General features: G+C 41.6%; 1 protein-coding gene across 2 annotated transcripts in view; it reads right to left on the reverse strand.

Moving 5' to 3' along the window:
- FHL5 (four and a half LIM domains 5) overlaps positions 1-17,358 on the reverse strand; it is a 287,889-nt gene that overhangs the window by 75,299 nt on the left and 195,232 nt on the right. For both annotated transcript variants that reach the window (XM_086926634.1, XM_086926635.1), the window contains exons 3-4: positions 4,444-4,618; positions 1,465-1,634 (exon numbers count right to left, since the gene is read on the reverse strand). In XM_086926634.1, coding sequence (XP_086782760.1) covers positions 1,465-1,634; positions 4,444-4,618 — 345 coding nt within the window. The remainder of the gene's footprint in view (positions 1-1,464; positions 1,635-4,443; positions 4,619-17,358) is intronic.

Consider the following 17,358-nt stretch of genomic DNA (forward strand, 5'->3'; position numbering starts at 1 on the left):
CCCCCAAATTACTACTAATTACGCGAGCGGGCGTAATTGTGCTATTATGGGTAATTGTGCGCCAAAGATTAACACGGAGTTCCCGAAATTGCTCAGATTATACCAACATCATTTAAATTCTGCTCAGGCCTAAATATAAGGCCCATGTGGCCGAGTAAAGAGTGACAAGTGGATGGCAGGCCAAACTAGATGATGACGTGATGGGTGAGAAAAGGCAGTATTGCTGTGCCCAAATGGATATGCTCTGACCCCATTATAGATTGCGATTGATTCATATCAAATTCTTACATAGGCTATCCCACCTAAGCACTAGACTTCACAAAATGGGGCTCTCAGTGGACATGCAATCTCTGCGATGCCGTGCTTATATGTATCTGGCGTGGAAGTGAAGCAGTGTTCTGGTCCTAGGTATATGATTGTATTGCTGGAGTGATTTGCAGCGAGGTTCAGAGGACACCCCTGGTAGCTCTCTTAGGCTATGTTAAAGATGTTTCAGGTAATACACAAAAGCTTGCTGCTATGATGCTAGTCTTGGCTAAGAACAAGTAGCATTGCACTTGGGATAATCAGACAATTTGAATGTAACTTGCTGGTTCGAGGATGTGATCCAGTGCCAGCAACAACTAGAAAAACACTGACCACTGATGCCAACTAGATCCCACCTGAAAGATATCTGGAACCCAGTTAGTATGTACTTGGTACTTCGGGCTGAGGAAGATGGGTGATTATTCATACATGAATCGGGGTTGTGGAGAAGCTGGCGGTGTAGGAGTGAACTGAGAATACATGAATATCTCCTTGAGCTCCCTTCCATTCGGGGTTAGATCTGTAACTCCTGTTGGCCACTAGGTAGTGGGACACTATGGAATGGAGGAGGTGCTTTGGTGTTCATTACAACTGATCTGAGATTAATGTGGACATGTTTATCTCTTCATTTTCCAGCAAACTATGCGAGCTAACTATATCTGAATACACCACATGAGAAATGTCAAACTCACTTTGATTAGCCTGGGGACTGTAAGGTTTGTACTTTTGATGTTCATAAAAATCACAATAACTAAATTTTAAAAAAAGTGAGGAAGATGCTGTTATGTGTAGTGGGAGGTTGCTCCACGCTTTCGGAGTAATGTACGAGAAGCCCCAACTCTTGATCGCTTTCTGTGTATGTGCGGAATGTGTACGAGTAGGAATCCAGCCGATTGGAGGAGTCTATGTGGGTCTTGGAAGTAGATATGCCTGTTCAAGCCTATCTTGTGCAGTTCCATGATTGTTCGAGTGGGGAGTTTGAACTGAGTGTGCTTGTTTCTCAGGAGCCAGTGGAGCGCCTTGAGGTGTGGTGTGTTCTGGGTGGGAGGTTGAGGGTGAGTCTGGCTGCTGAGTTTTTCACCTTTAGTGTCATAATGAAACCAGTCACAATGCACAATAATTTCTGGACACAGATTGTGATGTTTGTGTGTTATTTACCTGATTGCAGGCCCTGCACTGTTTGGCAAAATGCTTTTCAAAGCATTGTAGGCAGTAGTCCTCGCAGTCTTTGGGAATAAACGACTTTGACCCAATGGGTTGTTTGCAATCTTTGCAAATAAAGCACGTTTCATGCCAACTATTTCCATTAAATTCCACTTTGCGTGATCCTGCAGAAAGACAAATTAACTTTCTTTTTTAACAGACATATACATTTAGGTCTGCCTTAAAGGATAAGACTACACACTCAGAAAAGCACTAAGTTCCAAGGAAGCAAGCCGTCCACCCCATTTTCCAGCACCCACTTTGTTTTCGATTGTCTGTTTTATAAATCACATGCTGTTCCCCCACTGAAGTAGAGGTTCATGATGTGTAACTGAAACTGTGGGGCACCAAAGGAAGTGAATGCATACTTAACTTTAATGTTCCCCTGAAGTCTTAAATGTAACAGAACTATAAAATAAACCTTGGGGAAGAGACCAGGCCAGCAGTGTTGCACCTACATTTGCTGAGGCAGGCAGGTACAATAAATTGGCTGACTCTCAAAACATATTTAGTAGTACGGGAAATAGTGTTACATGAGTACTCTTTAAATACTCTTGCAAGCCTTTGTGCATTGGCCCCGAAACATCCAACTTCCTAAAACTGGTGAATAGTCCCTGAATATTCCCAATGTATTGCCATTTTAGGGGGGATATGTATGAAGCCTAATTCTGGTTCGCAAACGGGCCGATTCTCAGAATCTGCCCGTTTGCGAACAGGAAAAGACCGTTTGGAATGTATCATCCCAAAAGGCCATCGCAAAATAGGGTATCGCAAAATTTGGGATTCCCTATTTTGCAATTGCATTTAAGGAATCGCAAATTGGAATTCCTTAAATGCGACGTAGAAAGCACCTAAGTTGTGCGAATTTAGCATAAGAAATTGCAATTTACCACCAAGTTGCAGTTGCTGGTAATATGTGAATTCTTTGAAAAAAGCACTTTTTTGCTGTTTTCAAAGTGCCATGTGGCACAAAAATATGCCCTTAGGGCATGTATGTGCGCCACATGTACATACATGCCCATTTCAGGGGTGCAACAGCGTGTCCTTTTAGAACACTTGCGCCCTTGAAATTGAGTGCGCAATTTGCGAGTACCCACTGGAATGGACAATTCCCATTCATTACTGTAAGTATAAGCTCCTCCCTCCCATCCTGCCCAGGATGACCCATCAGGATGTGTGTGGCACATCAGTCACACCTAAGCTCCCTTTGTGTGTGGCTGTCTAGAGGGACTGCACAAAGTCCAGCTGTCACCCACCCCAGGTGTTCATTGGAGACATGCTGCAGGCTCACAGGGCTAAGAGCAAAAGAAAATCCATCTTTCTAAAATGCTATTTTTAAAAGGGTAATAATAAATTCAGCTTTACAAGCAAAGATGATTTATTGTTACAATTCCAATGATATAAAACATGATAGAGATGATCCTTCTCAATAAGGAATTACATTTGTTCAAGCGTAATAAGGAATTCCCAATGTTAACCTATGGGAGAGTAGGGCTCACAATAGTTTTCACTACCAAGACATGTAAAAATTAAACGTATCTGTCCTACCCTTTAATTTCACAGCATCCTGCCCAACGGACTACCTAGAGCCGTCTTTAGGGGTGACTTACATGTAATAAATGGGGACTTTAAGGCTTAGTAAGGGATTTTAAATGCCAAGTCGGCATAGCAACGTAAACTATGCAGGGAGAGGTGTGGAGGTGTGACGCCGTGGCCAGCTTGCTTAATCTTCCCGACGGCCCCCCCGCCTAGAGACACTAATGGGTGATGGTTCGCGATTTACAAATGTGGATTATCATTATTATGCATACAGGTTCTGCAGTGGGAGGCCTGAGGCACGTTTTAAAATGCTACTTGTTTGGGTGGCACAATTGGCCCACTAATAGCATATAATTTACAGTCCCTGTGCACATGTAGTGCACTCTACTAGGCACTTAAAGATCAATTAAATATACCAATGGAGGATAAGTCAATCAAACCATGTTTTTGGAGAGCAGCACAAGCACTTTAGCACTTGTTGGCAGTGGTAAAGTGTTGAGAGTCATATGGCCAAGTGAAAGAAATCAGCACAAATATAAGGCTAGTAAGCAAGACGTTTAAAGAAACCCACCAAAAGGCTGTCAGTTCAAACAATATGGCAAAGAGATTGTTGGGAACTATGAAGCTTACTCCACCCAAATCTTACTGACCAAGCTACACCCCTGCATCTCCTGTGTGTTGTACATTAAGCAATGCGAAACAGACATCCAGACATATGAATATGTATCTCTACTGTGTCGGAATCACGACTGACAACCCCAGTACACAATTTAAATACTGCTGGGTTGCATCTTTCTTTTCATACACACGTTCATGAATACTGCAGATAGCACACAAGCAGCTTTAAATGCACATCACTGCCATTCCCACATAGCAATGTTTCAATATTTTAACAATACTTTACTGTGTGCAAATAGGATACTTTTTATATGTGTTACATTGCAAACAACAACAACAAATAGCAAAACATGCAGTAACAATGTCAAAAAGCATCACTCCATGTGTTGCCTCCTTCTTCATTAATGTCACTCGATAGAACTCCTAGCATAAACATCAAAAGTCAGTTATTGTGAATGCTTGTTGTCAGACTTATTGGTTTTGTGAATGCTTGTTGTACACGTTATGCTTCCATTGTTCAATGAGTAGCTCCTCGCAGTCATATCACCAGAATCCATTTGGGCATTGAAATCTAAATTAAATCAAAACCCATTTAGAAACTAGATTCTGGGCGACCATTTAAATAACAGCCTTCTAATGAAATGCCCGGTCTTTGCGACATCCCATCTTCATTCAACTGCAAAGCACACTTCTTGAATTTCAGCATGAAAAGAAGCATTCTAGGAAGAGAGAAAATTGAAATGCTGCTTTTGTGAGTTGAAGTGATTGGATTCTTACCCGGCATAATGGCTTTCTTGCAGCTGAAGCACTTGGAAGAATATTCCTTAGAACAGCATTCAATACACAGCAAGAGGTCCATCCTGGAAGCGAAGGGCTTCTCCACTAAAGAGTGATTGCATTTGGCGCACTTGAAGCAGGCCTCGTGCCAGTGGCGCTCCTTGTAGGCCAGATCCTTGAGGGCAAAGAAATGACAGAAGGTCAGGAAGAGCCTTTCCATACAGAGTTGAACTTAAATCACTTTCACAGGCAAAGGGCATCGATGGGACTCAGAGTTTTCAGAACACAGGTGTGCAGGAGCAAGTGATTGAAATCGCCTGCACTACTAGAGAAAAGCTATCACTACGCCAGGGCTCATCGAGTTACAGCTTGGGAAATGATAGTAATAGCCCGGGACAGTCCAGGTGTATCAGTGTGTATGTGTTCACATTTCTGCGGGGACAAATGAAAATCCCCAGACAAAACCTAGGAAATGTGCGCCGCCAGTAGTGGAAATGTACATTTATTTTTCTCAAAGTATTTTGCAAAAAATTGTTAGAAGTACGTCTAAGTATTCATCGGTTTTGTATTCTCGGTGTTATTGAATGTTTTGAAAGGAAGCTAATCGAAATGTGTAATCCTCCTGTTCCTCTCACACTGCGACGTGTGGCCTGAGCTCCCCTTTGTGGATTCTGGTGTCAAAGTGTCTCTCATCAGCCTCCCTGGGCCATGAAGTCGAGTTCGCTTTACAAATTTAGTCATGGGAGATGAGATAACCTCCACTAGGTGACTCAGTGAACAGGACTGGGCGACCTATTTGGGCGACTCGTGATGCAGGCAATCGTTACGTCTGCCAGTCTACAGCTCACCTCATTCAATATTAGAATAAATGGCTCATGCTTTAGTCGGTACAGGCAGTGCCGCTAGCCTGGGTTGGTATTCATTCTTGGAATGAATCCGTTGTATATCAGTCAGCACTAGCTGTGTTCCTAGTCCGAGCTGGTATTCATTCTTAACAGAAATCCATTGTACTTCAGTAAGAACCCGCAGTGGCGTTAGCCTGTGTTGGCATTCATTCGTGGAATAGCCTCCTTCTTCTCCTTGACCCTCTCAAAAAATGCAGTAATATAGGGATTTCTCCTTTATTGCCCCTCCCCCTGGGCCAGTGCTGAACGTTTCCACTTCCTTAGTAGACACAGGCACATGCATCATTGTAGGAATTTGCATTTTCCTAAATTGCGATAATTAAGGAATCGCAATTTAGGAATTGCAAAATCCTATGCATCAAGAAACCCTACATTTTTTTAGGATTTCTTAATATTCGGAATTTGTGATTCCTTAATTGCGAATTGCAATTAAGGAATGGCATTACATTGATTCCTATGGGCCTAGAGGCCCATAGGAATCAATGCCGTTTTGCATTTCTATTTTTTGGAATTCGCAATTTGTTGATGCATTGCAAGGGTGCAGAGAGGGGTCCAAAGGACCCCCCCCCCTGCACCCCTGAAATGTATTTTAAAGTGCATGTTTCACACATGCATGTCCTAAGGACATATGTGTCTGTAACATGAGACTTTCTAAAATGCATTTTTGTGCTTTTTTAAAGAATTTCGCAAATTAACACGAGGGTCAACCTCGTGTTCATTTGCACTTCCTATTTCAAAATTCGCATTTTTTTAAAAATTGATGCATTGCATTTAAGGAATTGCACAAATGCGATTCCTTAAATGCATTCGCATTTTTAGGAAATGCAAAAAAAAGCGAATTTTGAAAAATTGTTTCATGCATCCCAAAAACGTATTTAGGAGGCGCAAACGGCCAAATTTACAGATTCGCACCGTTTGCACTTCCTAAATAGGTTGATGCATGTGCCCAATTGTCACTTCTAGCTTGGTGCTATGCTAACCTGCTGGTCCTGGGTGATTTTAATATACATTTTAATGATGTTAATTGCCAGGTGGCAAATACATTAGTTGGCGATTTAGAGAGCCTACAACTTCACCAGCTAGTCTCTTCCCCTATACACAAACTGGGTCATATTCTCAACCTCGTGTTTACTAACATGTCGAATAGTGGCATCTGCATACCCATCCCACTTATATGGTCAGAGAGCTCAGCCATTCCTTTGATCTGGAATAGGATGACTGCGATCTCGACTGCCGCACCCATTTGGGTCCGGAAATGGTCCACAGTGACACCAATGAGGCTCAATCATGCTCTGAGAAATTTTAAGCTGCACCTGGACCATAATGTAAGCAAGGCCAGCACTCAACTGGATAGTTGGCTAGGAGACGCTCTAGACCAGAGTGCTTCTCTGGTCAAACAAACGCTGAGGAGACAAAAGCCCTCAGATGTGTGGTTCAATGATGAACTCTTGGCTTCAAAAAAGAACTGCAAGAGACTGGAGCTCCTCTGACGAAAAAGCTATGACCCCGGCTGTATGTCGAATTACAAGACGGCTCTTAAAGTGTACAATCAGTCTAAGCATGCATACTTGGCACAAAAGAATTCAGCCGCTAATAACTCTTCAAGTATTATAGATAGTAAAAAGTCTCACTTCAATATCCGTGGTATGTATCCTTTTAACAAAATAAAATAAAACAAATGCTGCAAAACAAAATCAGAAAATTTCTTAAACATCTAAAATATAATCATCAAATTTCTTAGACATCCTAGAATTTCTCTTTTGTAACTCAGAATTTTCTAGAACAAAGGAATCCATAAACTCTTCTTCATTGGATTCAGACACATTAGATTCCTTCTGACATGCACGAGGTATATTAAGTTCTTCATTACTCAAATAACTCTGAGGAATATTGTCACAGATGTCATTTTCATCATCAACCCACACATCACCACCATCTTCATCTTTCCCAAAATATTGTTCTTGCCAAGGTTTGAGAACCACAACAGAACTCTTGTTCCACCAACCCTTGTCCGACCCACTGGTGCCAATATGAAAGCGTCCAGCTGAATCAAATTTCCAAAAGCTTCTCATCTCAAACAAGTTATCCCCCTAAAGATTCTAAGATTACATCCACAAATTCTAAGTGACGTAACAACACTCTAAGTTCTATAATAAAAACAAAGAAAAGACACCATTACCACAGTGTGGTTCTCTGATGTCACTGTTTGGATCGACCTCAACTGTCTAAAACGGAATACTAAGAAACCTGAGGTCTTGGTATTGGGCAGACACCTGAACACCATTCCGGCAGTACAAGATGAAGAATCTTGGCATCTGGTTTTGATGAAAAGCTTTTGTTTGATGCCCAGATCAATGCTCTCAGGAAAGTGATTTGAGATTTTGAAATCTCCCCAAAATCCTTCACCTTCTTCCTGAGGCTGGCCAAAAGACTGTAGCCCAGGCAATGGTTACTTCCAGATTGGATTACTGCAATATTTTGTATTTAGGTGTCATTCAATTACGTTTGAATGGGCTCCAACACATGTAGAAAGCAGCAGGCCGGATACTGCTCGGTTGACAGTTAAAGAGAGAATCACATTTAAGGCTCTCTGCTACTGCCACAAAGCGCATTCTAGCCAAGGCCCAACCTATCTATGGGACATAATCACTCCCTACGTACCAAATAGAGCTCTGAGAACAGTTGTGGCGAAACTGGCCTCCACTCCAGGGTTAGGAAAAACAGACTTGGTGGTCGAGCCTTCAGACACTTGGCTCCTAAAATCTAGAACTCTTTACCTGTGTAACTTTGGCTGACTCTCTCTGAACTGATTTTTAGAAAAAAAACGAAAACTTGGTTGTTCTGCTTCTGCTAGGTTCTTCCAGTGTGCTTAAGTTATGGTACTCAGTTTCCTATCGCTGGGTCACTTCAGGTAAAGTAAACATGTGCATTACAAATTACATTTTTATTATTTAATATTATAAATCAGTCATACTTCAGTTAGTACCAGCTGTGTTCCTAGCCTGAGTTGGTGTTAATTCTTAAAATAAATCCGTCGTACTTCAGTCAGTACCGGCAGTGGCGTTAGCCTGTGTTAGTATTCAGCCTTAGAATAAATCAATCGTACTTCAGTGAGTACCAGAAATGGGGGATAGCTTGTGTTGGCAATCATTCTTCTTTCCTTTTTGAAGTACAGATTTTCACTGCTCAGACATTTAAGCAGTGATACGAAAATATGTTGATATTTCCCAAACCTCGCCAAAATTAAAAAAATATACAGAATTAGCAGAAAATGTAAAAAAAATTCAAAATATGCGGGAAAGAAAGTAATATACATTTTCCACAGTCAAACCTGAGCCACAGATTCAGACTGTTGCCAATGATAGCTGTCTTTGAACAGGCTCACCTTTGAATTTTGTCAGGCTAGAAATTACTTATGCATCTAATACAGAAAATTAGCAAAATGTTCCCCCATTAATGATCTGCTTTAGATACTTTTTTTTTTAATCGTCTTTATTGGTTTTTTCACAGGTTATGCATAGTACAATCTGCCAAATATATCATACAGAACATTACAGTGACATTCACATACTTGACACTTGGTGGCCGATTCCGATCCTGGAAAAACGCTGTATAAATCGTGGTATGGAGCGTTTTCCCCATACAACTTGTACTTGTAAAGATTCCCCTACAACCTAGGAAGTACGATCCGTACAAATAGACGCACTCCATACAAATTGTAAAAAAGACCATACAACTCGTATATACAAGCGATTCTGATTTGGATTGCTCTGTACGCGACGTCCCCATGTATTCCCGGCAGCAGTTTACAACCCGTCAAGTACGATTCGTACAAACAGCACTCCACACAGCTCTTTTTTTACAGGAGCCAAAAAGTGCTGGAAAAATCTTGTAAGCCCCGAAAACAGTACGAGACAGACCCCCCCATGTATGCGTTGTATACCCCATGAATACAGGGGTACGGTGCCTATGTACAGTGCATACAGATGACACGGAAAGTGGGGCATGGTGCGTATATACGCGATGAAGGGGTACTGGTCGTGTACGCACCGTACAAGCACCGTACCCCAAAATTGCGTATGTACGCACCGTACCCCAAAATTGCATGTGTACGCACCATAACCCAAAATCACGTATGTACGGTGCGTACATGCGCGATGTTGGGGTACGCACACACCTTGCATGTGGGGGGACCCCTGTACGCCTCATACCCCTATACAACCCGTACCCAGGTATGAGTTGTACCCCCAGAACGAGTCATACCAGGGTACGAGGCGTATAGGGGTTCACTTTGTTGCCCGGTACGAGTCGTTCCCCGTATACAGGCCATTTTCCATACAAATCGTATGCTGACAACCCGGTACGAATCGTACTTGACGGGTTGGACAGCCTTTTTACAAATTGTATGGTCTTTTTTACAAGTCCGTGTCGTACAGTTTTTCCCGATCCGATTAGTAAGGATCGGGCCGATCTGTATGTATTTTTCCCGTACGAATCGTACTACACGGGTTGGAAGGGACTTGTACAATTTGTATGGAAAAAAATACGGATCCGATTTGTTTGGAAAATAAAAATCCAGGATCAGAATCGGCCCCCAAGTGGGGCGCCAGGTTGCATTGCATGCGGGTGGCAAAAAAGAAAAGAGAACCGTATTTAACATTTTGTATATGTCTATGTATGTTATCCACTTTGTAATCATCAAATAAAGCAACTGAATTTCTTCATCTTAATATTTTCATACCAACCAATACAATGAACACAGAACTATACAATATCAACTAACCCACATGCACTATGTGATTCGGGCCACATGTGCACCAGGGTGGCTGCTTGTGTGTGTACCCTTTAAGGACAGCAGGAGCAGCGAGAAGGAAGGGTGCGATGCCGCGCGCACCACACCATCATGTGTTTGCAAAACCTGAGGTATTACCTAGTTAGGCCAGGTCATGCCTGGGGAGGGGCCCAGCTTGCATGCATCTATATATTACCATGTTGTTATTCATGCCTAGAGTAGGAAACCATCTTTTCCCTGTGGTGACCTAGGTGTATTACATTTTTCTTCCATAAATGACAAGTATTCTTGCCATTGCATGGGGTTAGTTTGTGAGGGGTCACAGGGTGCCTCCAGTGTTTTCAACGGATCACTGACATAATATCGAATACACAAATATAGAATTACCAAAATATCGAAGAAAAGATATAGAATGCAAAAATATCGAATTCCTATCTACCAACAGGTAGGTACAAAAATATTGAATCAAAAATATCGTTTTAAAAAATATAGTTATTCAAAATTTCGATTTTTTTTAATGTCTTGACATTAATTTGAAATTAATGAAATATAATTAACTAAAACATACTTAAAAATACTTAAATAACCTTAAAATTATTAAATAATTAATGTAAGTTATGAAAAAAACATACAATTTTATTCTTTATTACATATATATATATATTAACATAATATTAAAAAAATATACAATATTTTTGCCGTAGGATAACGGGAGGGTAACATTTACTATTACCACTCCAGTGAGAGCAACAGTAGGGAAAACGTTTTATAGCGTAGGGGTAAAAATGACTATTCCCACTCCAGTGAGTGCAACAGTAGGGAAAGCGTTGGATAGCGTAAGGGTAAAAATTACTATTCCCACTCCAGTGAGTGCAACAGTAGGGAAAGCGTTGGAAAGCGGGAGGGTAAAAATTACTATCCCCCCAGCTCTAATTTCACCCTCTGAGGCAGAAGCCGGAGGTTCTTTGCTCTGACTTTTCTTGTTTGTCTCATTAGAACTATGCTTGATTAAATAAGCATTTTTAGCTTGTTTTTAAACTGTGTGTGCAAATTACCTCTGCTTCACTTAGAAAGCGTTTCCACCGGACTAGACTCTTCCATCATACCACCGCCGCCTGGGCCACTCTCAGCTGAGTATTGACGCTGAGAGTTGGTCCCGGGGAGGTGAAGGCATCACAGCGTCCATATTGCGTGTGGTAGCGCCCTGACGCGCTCTAGCTCTCTACAAAAGGGGCTTCCGTTCCGGCGCGCATCATAGCTGTAATTTCACCCTCTGAGGCGGAAGCCAGAGTTTCTTTGCTCTGCCTTTTCTTATTTGTCTCATTAGAACTATGCTTGATTAAATAAGCATTTTTAGCTCGTTTTTAAACTGTGTGTGCAAATTACCTCCGCTTCACTTAGAAAGCGTTTCCACCGGACTAGACTCTTCCATCATCCCACTGCCACCTGGGCCACTCTCAGCTGAGTATTGACGCTGAGAGTTGGTCCCGGGGAGGTGAAGGCGTCACAGCGGCCATACTGCGTGTGGTTGCGCCCTGACGACGCGCTCTAGCTTTCTACAAAAGGGGACGTGCTTACTCCGCGTAGCGGACGCGTTTTGTGGACGTGCCGGACTCACGCCGGAGTCATGCCAGAGTCCTGCCTGTCTGTGCCCGTCCGGGCCAGTACGAGCCCAGGGTCCAGGCACCCTGTTTGTTCAAACCTAATTTGCCCCTTTAAAAGTTATTGTTGTGACAATCTACTCGCACTAAGGAGGAGGGAAAGTTTTCTTTGAACTAAGCTTAACACACACTTAAGGACTTTTAAACCTTGCACAGGATGCAATTATAAATTTAACTCGGGCAATCCCTGTGGTACAGAGGATACACCTCATCAGTTCCCCCTCGCATTACTGAATTGCAGATCACTGCCAAAACATGCGATCGAGCTCCACATGCTCCTGGAGGAAGGAAACCTTGATGTCCTCTTCCTGTCGGAGACATGGATGGATGATAGCTCAGAGCATGACATTATTCGGGCTCTACCCCCCAACTTTGCGATACTGAAGCAAGATCGCTCAGAAGGCCGGGGGGGGGGGGTATTGCTATTATCTATAGGAAAAGTTTGACCTGTTGAACAGAAGAGATTAAAATTTCAGGGGCTGAAAGCCTAAAGTTTGCCATTTCTTTTTCCCCTATCTGCACTTAGTCTGGATTTATGCTCTATAGACCCCCAGGCCCCTATGGCCAATTCTGTGAGGACCTTTCTATTAACGCAATAAATTGTGCAAGCTCTGCCCCCAACTTCACCATTTTAGGTGATTTGAATATCTATTTCGATGAGCCTGACTCTCCAGCTTGTCGTAATTTGACCTCCAATTTGGAAGTGCTCTAATTGAAGCTAATAGTTACAGGTCCAACGCATAAAGCAGGACACATCTTAGATCACTGCTATACCAATATAGATACCCTTAGTTTTGACAATTCGATTCAGGTTCCCTGGTCTGATCCTTCACTATTACTTTTTTCCCTGACCCCGGAGGAACAGCATGAATCGGCAAATATTACCAAGTGGACAACCCGAGTCTGGTCTAAACTCCCACCCGACAGTTGGAATATGAACCTTAAGAAAACGCTACCCGAATTAACGAATGATCCTCTGGAGGTTGATGCGTGGTTTAACCAATGGGTGGGGGCTTCTTTGGATCACACCCTTCCTAAGATAAAATTTATCCCACAGAAGCGGCAGAAACAAAAAACACTGGTACACCCCTGAGCTGAAAGCTCTCAAGTTGCTGTGTAAACAACAGGAGAGAAGCTAGAGGAAAGATTACACTGCTGCCAGTAAGGAGAGCTATAGGCTAGCCTTAAGGAAGTATAAACAGGAAATTAAAACTACACAATCCAACTACTTCCAGATAAAAATTAGCTCAGCGGCCAATGCGCCTAGAGAAATTTTTAAAATATTCAAATCTCTTGTTGCCCCCCCTGTTCCTACTGCTGACCCTGGCCAAGCAACTACACGCTGTCATGAACTTGCTAACTTCTTTTCCACAAAGGTGGCTAGTATTTTTTCATCCTTTCAACACCCTCCCACTGAATATACCTTAGTCCCTTATGTGGGCGTAACTGAGATCAAGAAATTTGCCCCTCTAGATGGCCCAAATACCAAGATGCTTCTAAAGAATCTAAAATCTGGTTCTCCCCTAGATCCTGCACCTCCAACCATATTGAACCTGGTGTCCGATACTGTGAGCCCAGTGATTCAGGAGGTGATTAACCCCTCCTTAGCATCAGGCATTGTGCCTCCTTCCTGGAAACAGGCAAGAGTTAGGGCCTTGCTAAAGAAGCCCAATCTTAATCCGGAGGACTGGGCAAACTACCAACCTATATCTCTTTTGCCAACTATTAGCAAACTTGCTGAGAAGCATGTAAATTCCGTGCTCTCTTCCTTCTTAGAGGATAGTAACTCCCTACACCCCACACAGACAGGTTTCAGAAGCAAGCAGGGTACTGAAACAGCCTTGATCACAGTGGTGGAAGAAACAAGGAAGATCATGGACAGTGGAAGTTGTGAGGCCATACTACTTTTAGATCTCAGCGCAGCCTTTGACACCGTGAATCATTCCATTCTGATTCAGAGGCTAAGAGAAGTAGGTGTCACGGGCCAGGCGCTTAATTGGCTGTGCTCCATCCTGCCCGACAGGTCGTTTGCAGTGGTTGAGGACAATGTATCCTCCCCCCAAATGCGTCTACAGTGTGGTGTTCCCCAGGGTTCATCCCTCAGCCGCACCTTATTTAACTTATATATGAGGCCGCTGGCTGAGGTGGTGTTGCCCTGGGGGGTACAACTGGTGACGTATGCAGACGACAACCAGCTCATCATCTCCTTGACCACTCAAGCCGCCCCGTATAATAATCTTTCCACCTGCCTTGACAAGATCCATGAATGGACGGATAAATCCTTCTTAAAGCTAAACAGTGCAAAAACGGAGGTGATGATGCTGGGATACAACCCACCCACCACTGTTGAAAATTGTTGGCCTGCCAGCCTTGGCCAGCCGCCCCCACCAAAGGAGCAAATCAGGAGCCTGGGGGTCTGGCTGGACCCAGCTCTGAACTTTGCGGTACAGGCCCGAAGGTAGCAGGTACCTGGCTGCTTCGCTCTGATCAGGCTATTGAGAAAAATTGTTAAGCTTCTTCCTTTTGAAGCTAGGAAGATCATGGTGCAAGCTCTGATCTTGTCACGCCTAGATTATGCTAACGGACTATAGCTCGGGACTCCACTAGGGACAGTTAAAATTCTTCAGACAGTACAGAATTGTGCAGCACGAATGCTGTTGAATGTCCAACGAAGGTCATCCGCTAAGCCTGGATTGCGCCAGCTTCACTGGCTACCAGTGCAATAGAGAGTGGAATTTAAAGCCTTGACTATGGTACACAAGGCAGTCAATAAAATCGGACCAGCACTTATTAAATCAATGTTCTGCCCATATAACCCCAAGCGGACTCTGAGATCCAATACCCAAAATTTGCTAGTGGTTCCCAAAACAAGGAGAGTGCGTATGGGGGGGGGGGGGGAGTCGCTTTTCCTTACAAGCCACAAATTTATGGAACAACCTCCCCGAATCAGTCAGAATAAAAGTAAACCATTTAAGATTTAGAAAGTTGCTAAAAACCTTCTTGTTCGCTTAAACCTCAGAGAATGAAATGAGTCTAATGAGCTGGGATGCCTCCGGGTAGCCATGCGCTATACAAATGCGTAATTCATTCATTCATTCAAGTGAGTGCAACAATAGCATTGGATAGCAGGAGGGTAAAAATTACTATTCCCACTCCAGTGAGTGCAACAGTATGGAAAGCGTTGGATAGCGGGAGGGTAAAAATTACTATTCCCACTCCAGAGAGTGCAACAGTAGGGAAAGCGTTGGATAGCGGGAGGGTAAAAATTACTATTCCACCTCCAGAGAGTGCAACAGTAGAGAAAGTGTTGGACAGCGGGAGGGTAAAAATTACTATTCCCACTCCAGTGAGGACAACAGTAGGGAAAGCGTTGGATAGCTTGAGTGTAAAAATTACTATTCCCACTCCAGTGAGTGCAACAGTAGGGAAAGCATTGGATAGCGGGAGGGTAAAAATTACTATTCCCACTCCAGAGAGTGCAACAGTAGGGAAAGCGTTGGATAGCGTAGGGGTAAAAATTACTATTCCCACTCCAGAGAGTGCAACAGTAGGAAAAGCGTTGGATAGCGTAGGGGTAAAAATTACTATTCTCACTCCAGAGAGTGCAACAGTAGGGAAAGCGTTGGATAGCGTAGGGGTAAACATTACTTTTCCCACGCTAGTGAATTTAACAGTAGGGAAAGTAATGATTCAATATATTATTTAAGAAAAAATTAATATCAAAACCAATATAAAATTAACTAACATTAATTTTCAAATTAATATTTTGTAATAATTAATCAATTATAAATACAAATAAATATTAGTTATTCGAATTATTACCTATTCATTATTAATTAACTAATTAATTTTCAATATCAAAAACTGATTAATAATACAAATTAATACCAATTATTAAAATTAATTACCTATTCGTAATTAATTGACAACTAATTAATTTTCAATAACAAAAACTAATTAATAATACAAATTAATACAAATTAATTAACTAACAGTAAATTATTTATCAATACACAAAAAGTATTTTTAAGATGTAATTAGTTACAATTAAATTACTTCCCACCCTATTCCCCTATAAACCCGCAATCCACTATGGAAAATAAATTGATACAATTATCGTAATTATCAATTAATAAATTAATACAAATTAATTACCAATTAAAACAAATTATTTAACAATTAACATTTAATTAACAATAAATAAAAAATCAATACCAATGAATAAATACAAACTATTTACTTAATTACAATTAAATTGCTTCCCACCCTATTCCCCTATAAACCCACAACCCGCTACAGAAATAAATTAACAAAATTAACATAATTATCAATTAATCAATTTAAAATTCAAAATGAATACCAATAAATAAATACAAATATGTAATAATTACAATTGAATTACTTCTCACCCTATTCCCCTATAAACCCACAACCCGTTACAGAACTAAAATGCAAAATTAAATTAAAAATAATTAGAAATTTCTAAAAATTAATTTTTAATTTAATATAATTAAATTACTTCTCACCCTATTCCCCTATAAACCCATTACCCGCTACCGAAATAAATTACGCAAAAATTAAATAACATAAAATTCATTACTTAAAATAAATTACAAAAATAATATAAATTTTCCACTTATATACTAACATACAAAACACTTTAAAAAATTCAATATTATTAAAAATTCGATATATTTTAATACCTATATTATATACCTAGATATTTTGACTTTCTATATTTTAAAAAATCAATATTATATTACTTACCTTCAGTTCGATATTTTTCATCACTATATTCTGTCCATTCGATATTTTGACTACGATATTTTGGTAGTCTATATTTTGAATTCGATATATTGTCTTGTTACTGTTTGCATTGTGTGCTCAGCCACCAATGCCCTGCGGAAATCCAACAGCCAAATGCGCGCATTGGGAGCAGCACTCGATTTCCAGGACATAGCTATTCTCCGCTTTGCTAATGCCAAACCTGGGTCAAGGAATTTATTAAGGTTTTTCCGTGCTGCAGTGCACTTGGTGATTGCAAGTAGAAAGTGTAAGCCTTGCACATGTACAGTAGTGTTGGTTGCTTCTCCTAGTGTCGCCGCAATCTCATTCCAGTAGGCACTAAGTCAAGGGCGTGCCCAGACCATGTGGAGGAACTTTGGGTCTGACCCAGAGCAGCGAGGGCATATGTCGACAAATGTAGGGCACATGTACGAGCCAGTCTGTGTGTTGCTAAATAGGTATGATGTAAATAATTAAACTGTGTGTATTTCTGCTTAGTGTTTGTGGATATAATTTTGGGTACCTTATACACTGCACCCACTGCTTATCACTCATAGTAGCTGACAGCTCGGAATCCCAATATGAACGGTGAGTTGCCAGTAGGAGGCTAGGGCCAGGCCTAAGTGAGCAATGTATCGCTGTTACCGCATGTCAGCCCTTCCCATGTGTAAACAAGGTCTGCAGCGCCTGAGATGAGTCTGGTTCTGTCTCGATTTTACCCCATGTTTGGTGGAATTGCTGGGCTAGTAATGCATAAAGCATGAATGTACCC

The sequence above is a fragment of the Lissotriton vulgaris genome, chromosome 6, assembly GCF_964263255.1.
Source record: "Lissotriton vulgaris chromosome 6, aLisVul1.2, whole genome shotgun sequence".
Lineage (NCBI taxonomy): Eukaryota > Metazoa > Chordata > Amphibia > Caudata > Salamandridae > Lissotriton > Lissotriton vulgaris.